This window comes from Hirundo rustica, chromosome 6 (assembly GCF_015227805.2).
Source record: "Hirundo rustica isolate bHirRus1 chromosome 6, bHirRus1.pri.v3, whole genome shotgun sequence".
In the NCBI taxonomy this organism is placed as follows: Eukaryota; Metazoa; Chordata; class Aves; order Passeriformes; family Hirundinidae; genus Hirundo; species Hirundo rustica.
This window is the reverse complement of record NC_053455.1, coordinates 59,057,506-59,063,938: the sequence shown is the minus strand read 5'-3', so window position 1 is coordinate 59,063,938 and position 6,433 is coordinate 59,057,506. Positions and strand designations below refer to the sequence as shown.

General features: G+C 52.9%; 1 protein-coding gene and 1 non-coding gene across 2 annotated transcripts; one reads left to right on the top strand and one right to left on the bottom strand.

Moving 5' to 3' along the window:
- Positions 1-95: 95 nt before the first annotated feature.
- Positions 96-177, top strand: TRNAS-GCU (transfer RNA serine (anticodon GCU)). The gene has a single exon. It is a non-coding gene; the product is annotated as a tRNA-Ser (tRNA).
- Positions 178-1,535: 1,358 nt separating this feature from the next.
- RPUSD2 (RNA pseudouridine synthase domain containing 2) lies at positions 1,536-6,354 on the bottom strand. Its single transcript, XM_040066377.2, has 3 exons — positions 5,860-6,354; positions 5,099-5,395; positions 1,536-4,223 (listed from the first exon to the last, which is right to left on the bottom strand). The coding sequence occupies exons 1-3, from the start codon at positions 6,352-6,354 to the stop codon at positions 3,432-3,434; spliced, it is 1,584 nt and encodes a 527-aa protein (XP_039922311.1). The 3' UTR covers positions 1,536-3,431.
- Between the last annotated feature and the right edge of the window lie 79 nt (positions 6,355-6,433).

Here is a 6,433-nt window from a genome sequence, read left to right as displayed (position 1 = left end):
GCCAGCGCCGCCGCGCAGGGAAGCGGCGAGCGGGAGGAGGCGGTGGGGGCGGTGGGTGCACTTCCTTATAGACCCGGTGAGGAAGCAATCGCTGTGACGAGGTGGCCGAGTGGTTAAGGCGATGGACTGCTAATCCATTGTGCTCTGCACGCGTGGGTTCGAATCCCATCCTCGTCGAAAAGGGAAATCTTTTCCCTCATCTCACTCTTTTTTTTTTTTTTTTTTTTTTTTTTTTTTTCCCTACACACTTCCAAGCGGACCTCTCCCTCCGGCCTCTCCCTTCAGCGCTTATGCGGAGAAGGACAAGCGGAGGTGGCGCCCGGGACAGACAGGACACAGCATCCTGAGGGATTTAGGGTCACAAGACAGGATAGAGTGTCCCAAAGATTCCAGCGGTCGCAGCCAGGAGGGAATGTCATCCAGGATAGTGTCCCAAAGAATTTAGGGGTCACAGCCAGGACAGAATGTCCCGAGGGATTGAAGGGCCTCACCCAGTATCCAGCTTCCTGTGGTGCCTCTCCATGGGGTAGCCTGACTTACCTCCTTCCCTCAGAACACAGCTCTGCTTGTGGAGCTGCCAGCTGTGACAGTGGGAACAATTTGTTCTCAACCTCCTCTGGAATCCCAACAAAACGTCCTATTAGGTCTGGCTGGGTCCTTCGTGAAAGCTTTGAATAAGAATTAGAGGGATGGAAGATCTCTCCTCTGAGGAAAGGCTGAGAGCTGGGATTGTTCAGCCTGGAAAAGAGAAGGCTTCAGGGAATCCTTAGAGCCCCTTTCAGTGCCTAAAGGGGCTCCAAGAGATGGACTTTGGACAAGGGAGAATGACAGTTAACTGGAAAAGAGCAGATTTAGATGGGGTATTGGGAAGAAATCCTTCCCTGTGAGGGTGGTAGGGCCCCAGAGAAGCTGAGGCTGCCCCTGGATCCCTGGAAGTGTCCAAGACCAGGCTGGAGCAGCCTGGGATAGTGGAATGTGTCCCTGCCCATGGCACAGGGATGGGACTGGATGGGCTTTAAGGTCCCAGCCCCTCACTGAAAATTACATCAACTTCTCTTCAGAGAAGTCATTACTGCATTTGGCTTTGTCTTCCACCAAGTTACGGCAATTTAAAAAGCATAAACGAGTGTATTGACAAGATGGAGGGAAACTTTTCCTTTCTGCCTAAGCCCTCCATCGTTCACTTATACAAAAAAAAGTCTGGAATTAGAGGCCTGGAAGTAGAAGTTAATGAAACACAGAGCTTCCAGGGGAGGGAACCTTCTCCCCCCTCTGCTGTGACAGCTCTGAGCCCTCCCTGCACACGCTGCCAGAGTTTTAACTACACTTAAATCCTTCTGGAAATTAGATCGTACCAAATCCTGGGCAGAGAGTGGCCAGATCACAACGGTGCAGCCTCACAAAAGGCTCCCATTCACAACGTACGGGTTAAAACACAAGTGGACAGGAGTTACTGTGTGAAAGCTGAGTGTTTAGGGGATAATTACAGTCAATCCTGCACAGGCAGAGGCCGAGGCACAGCGAAGTTTGCCATGAGGGTTTATTTGTATGGAAAAGTGCTCTAGCACAGTGAGACAGACATTCTACTGATAAAGACAGAATTATAGGAACATCTAGGATGGAAAAGACCTTCAAGATCCAAGTCCAAACCTAAGCCAGCACTGTCAAGGCATGTCCAAGTAAAGGTGTACTAAAGAAAGGAATTCTTCCAGGACCTGCACTTTGTACGGAAAACTTCATGCCCACAACCAGGACCCAGTATTTACCTCAGGCCCAATCTGAGACGGGAATTTATCACAGGACACCTCCAAGAGCAACATCTTCCCAGCTAGCAAAACATCAAACACCGTTTTGACTTTGAACAAAACAAACTAAAATTAAATAAAACGCAATTAGAGGTAGGATCCTTGTGAAATAAAATCTAAATTTTCATTGTTCAAAGAAGCTTGGAAACCCAGGGGTTTCTTGACCAGGAAATTAAAAGTTGCCAACTGCAGCCATTATTCCAGGAAAAGGGGGAAAAAGCAGTGCTGAGCTCCAGTTCCTCATCAGACCTTTTGGCCCCAATCTCAGTCAGGAAAATCCCTGACAGGGCCTTTTTTTTGGTAACAGAAATTCCTTACCAAAAATCCTCCCAGCGTAACTTGGGACACACAGAAGTCTAATTTAACTGTCATCTCTAAATCTTCCCCCTTTCCCCTGCATCCAAATCCACTAATAGCTCCAGCCATCCTTTTTTTACACACTGAAAGTGCCCCAAGTTCCACTAATTTCCAAGAAAGGTGTATTCCAATTCATCAAAAATTCAGATAACGCTGATTTTCAGCATCATCTCTCTAAGTAGCTGGAATTAAATTAGAATCACAAAACCACTGGCAGGATGTGGAACAGCAAAGCGTAAACCTGAGTGAATTTTTATCGAAATATTCAACATCTGCTGGGTGATCCAGCAGAGGAAGACATCACTTGGCTCCTCTGGGCTACTGGAAGCAAGCACTGGTTTATTGTGATTTGGTAGCTACATCCGGATCCTGGTGACAACATCAAGTGATTTTAGGAGGAAGGTACTAGTTCCTGTGGGCTGGCCAACCTGAGATCTCCAAAATTAATACAAAAACCCTCCCAGAAGCCAAGAATCAACTGTGTAAACACTGATGAAAATAAGGACTACGGTGATATTTATCATTTATATAAAATTATTTTTTAAAAAGTCTTCTTCTTCATAAATCTGCTTCTGTTTTTTTTTTTGAAAGCTGATTGTCACACTGAGGTGGTATTTAAAAAAAACCTCAAGACAAAAATCTGGGGATCAGTAGTACCTCCAAAACCAGGCCTGATACCTGCCCCCAGAACTACTAACTTAAGTAATTATTTGAAGGAATATTGGTAATTTCAAAGGCAAGTGAATCTCGCTGACAAACAGCAGGCACAAAACAGATCACAGTGTTCTGGTTTTACCTCACAGTGTTCTCAGGAGTAATTTTGTAATTTTGAAATCATTCTGACAATAAAATACAGTAAAATACAGGTTTTATGACATGACATCCAGCAGCTCTTACTGTAAGACACAGGAACACAGCAGGCTGGAAGAAAGATCAGTTTCTGACTTTAAGTGCATGCACCTCATTATCCATGTGGATAACTGCTCCAGAATCCATTGAGGGGAAGGCAAAGCTGCCTGTGCCGAGCAGAGTTCGGTCTCCGCTGCCTTCATGTCCCAGTTCACTCAAGGACAACACAGAACTCCTGCTTTAGCCTTGTTTCCCTGCTCATCTTTCGCAGCACCCGTGGGAAGCGGGACAGTTCTCCAGCCCCACTGATCCCTCCCACCCCAGCTCAAGGCACGCTTTGTTCACCTCAACCACACGGAAAAGTCAATCTTTGGTCTCTGCACGCCGCTGTCCCTGCAAGCGGTGCCCGCAGGCGCCGGGTTATCCCGGTCGCTCCTCCCAGTCCTCCATGGCCCACTCGGGCATGCTGGAGCAGTACTCAAAGTCGGCGCCCTTGTAGCGCAGGGCGTGCAGGAACATCACCAGCTCCTTGGGAGACGGGTCCCGCCTGCTCGTCCTGCACTCCACACACAGAGGGTCCTTCTCCTCCCAACCCTTCTCCCCCGTTCGCCCATCCTGATTCCCACACAAACTGAGCTCTTTGTCTTTATCAAGCATTTCCAGGTTGATATCAGAGTTCAGTGGACAAGCTGCTGCGTCATTCCTCTCGGGATCCTTCTCGTCCTCGGCAGGGCAGGAACTCCCATTCACAGGATCAGACTTTGCGCAGTCACCTGGAATCCCACCGTCTTTACTTTCACCGCTGGAGTTCAAGTCCTCCTCCCCAATACCCAAGACCTCCAGGCTCTGTTTGGAACGATGCTCCTCTACCAGAGCCTTCAGGAGCTCCTCATCCGTCTTCCCGATCTTCCCGCCCTTGCCCCTGTCCGGGCCCCAGGCCTCCATGTTGTAGATGGGATCGTTGACGATGGGGTGCCCCAGGAACTGCAGGTGGACGCGGATCTGGTGCGTGCGGCCCGTGCGGGGCAGGCACCTCACCACGCTGCTGCTGCCGTTGTAGCTGAGCCTCTGGAAGAGGGTTTGGCAGGGCTTCCCCTTGGGATCCACGCGGCACACGCCCACCTTGTAGGAAACCACCAGGATGGGCTCCTCGCAGACCACCTCGTGCTCTGGGAACTCCCCCACCACCCGGCAGACGTATTCCTTCTCCAGCTGCCAGGAGACACAAGAGGAAGGCTCAGGGAACACAGTGGAAAACACACCCCAGCTTTGGCCTCGCTCCTCTTCCCTCCCCCCTCAATAAAATACATCCGAAGGTGGCATTTCATTACAACAGGAAAGGGAAAAAAATTGAATCAGCTACTCAAAGCTGAATTTCCCCTCACATTTTCCCCACCTAGTTGGGAAAACAAGAACAGAAAGGCTGGGTCTATTTGCCTCGTATTAAATTCAGGAGCCATCTCTCCACAGCCTTTGGCTTACAGCCCTGAAGTCAATCCCAGGAAAAAGTTCTGTCTGGATCAAGAGACTCTGGAAAAATGGGAATTTTAAGATTACAAAAGTATTGGATAGTTGACGTATGTCCACTCACAAATAAATCTCATCTCCAACTGGTTTGCACAGTCCCATGGGACAATCCCTTAGGGAAGAAGATCCTCTTCAATATCACCGAAATAATTTAAATTTTAGGAGATTACTTTCGACCTAAAATTACCAAAATCAATTAAAGCTGGAGGAGACCCTTTTCAATTAAACATTGCCAAATCAAACTAAATTTGTAGGAGAGCCCTTCCAACCCGATATCAGCAAAAGCAGTTAAATTTTTAAGGCTTTCAATCCAATATTATCACGCTAGCGTTACCAAATCCAATTAAATTTTTTAGGAGCCCCCTTCCAATCCGGTACTACCAAACTCAAATTCCACTCTGTCTTTAGCTTGTCAGGGACGAGAAGCACCAACAGCGAAGAACAGCAACACCACCATGAGCTGTCTGGGGAACTGGAGCTCGCCCAGAGCCCAAACGTGGCTGACTTTGGAGCACATCTGCTCCAGGAGAGCAGCAGCAGCAGCAGCTCCAAGGCCTCACCTGCCTCTGCCGGACCTGCTCGTCGATGCGCTTGGACACGGCCGCGGTCTTGGCGAACATGAGCACGCCCGAGGTCATGCGGTCCAGGCGGTGCAGGGTGTGCAGCTCCCGCAGGCCGTGCTCCTTGCCCAGGATGAAGATGACCGTGTTGTGCCGGAATCGGCCGCAGGGGTGGACGGGCAGGGACGAGGGCTTGTCCACCACCACCACCTCCTCATCCTCCGCCAGGATGCGGATGGGCTGGGCGGTGACCGGCGGCTCGTGCCGATGCACCGTGTTCCTGAGGAAGTCGTTGTTCTGGAAGGGACAGGGACAATTAGCCTGAATCCAGCTCGTGCAACCACCCACCCATCCACAGACAACAGGGACTTGATGCTGCGGGAGAAGAACCAGAGCCCCTTTCTCCTGGGACCCCGGATTTAGGGCAATAAGCGTGTGCGTCACCATGCAAATCCAACAACCTGCCCATAGGGAATTCCCGTTCCCAAGGGCCAAGGAAGCCCTTGGTATGGGTGTGGGGCTGTAGGATCCACACATTCCCGAACCCAGCGGGGCAGGGACTCCCCGGGAGCCCCGCTTTCCCCTTCAACCCCTCCACAGGGTCCGCAGAATACGTCGCACTGAAAGGAACCCATCAGGATTATCAAGTCCAGCTCCCGGCCCCGTGTTATCCGACCGCGCAGCCCGCGGGGTGATGCCCGCGGCCCGGGGCCGGCCGGGCTCTGCCGCCAGCCCACCCCAGTCCCCGGGGTATCGCCCACCTTGAGCACGACGTCCAGGTCGCGCACGGGCTCCTCGTTGAGGCGCAGGCGGCCGGCGCGGGCGGCGGCGCGGTAATAGGCGAGGGGCTGCGCTCGGAACTCGGTGCCGAAGACGTGCAGGAGGCTGCGGCCCACCCAGCGCCCCTTGCAGTAGGTGCGGAAGTCGAAGTAGTAGGGGCGCACCTTGCGCAGGCCGCCCTCGAAGTAGTACGAGGTCTCGGCGAAGTGCTCGGCGCCGAAGCTCACGCCGGCGTTCAGCTTCCGCGGCGGCGGCACGTACCGCTCGCCGCCCGCCAGCCGCCGCTTCTTGGGGGCCGGCGCCGCCGCCGCCTCCTCCTCCTCCTCCTTGCCGGCGGGGCCCGGTTCCTCCTGCCGGGCTCGGCTGGGGCCGGGTCCCGGCTCGGCCATGTCCCCACGGGGCGGCGGCGGTCGGACCCCGCTCCCCGCCGCGCGCACCCACGCCAGCCACACCGCGCGCCGCACGCCGTGACGCATCGCGCTGCGCCCGGCGGCGCGGCCAATCAGCGCGGGGCTGCGCCGCCAGGCCACGCCCCCGGCGCCACTGTCCCGTGCC

What these genes read in the sequence shown, in the direction of transcription:
- RPUSD2 (XM_040066377.2), bottom strand. Translation starts at nt 6,354, where the DNA reads ATGCGTCACGGCGTGCGGCGCGCGGTGTGGCTGGCGTGGGTGCGCGCG. An exon ending in ACCTGGACGTCGTGCTCAAG is followed by an intron (nt 5,396 to 5,859) that starts GTGGGCGATACC and finishes TGTCCCTTCCAG; the next exon opens with AACAACGACTTCCTCAGGAA. An exon ending in AGCAGGTCCGGCAGAGGCAG is followed by an intron (nt 4,224 to 5,098) that starts GTGAGGCCTTGG and finishes GTCTCCTGGCAG; the next exon opens with CTGGAGAAGGAATACGTCTG.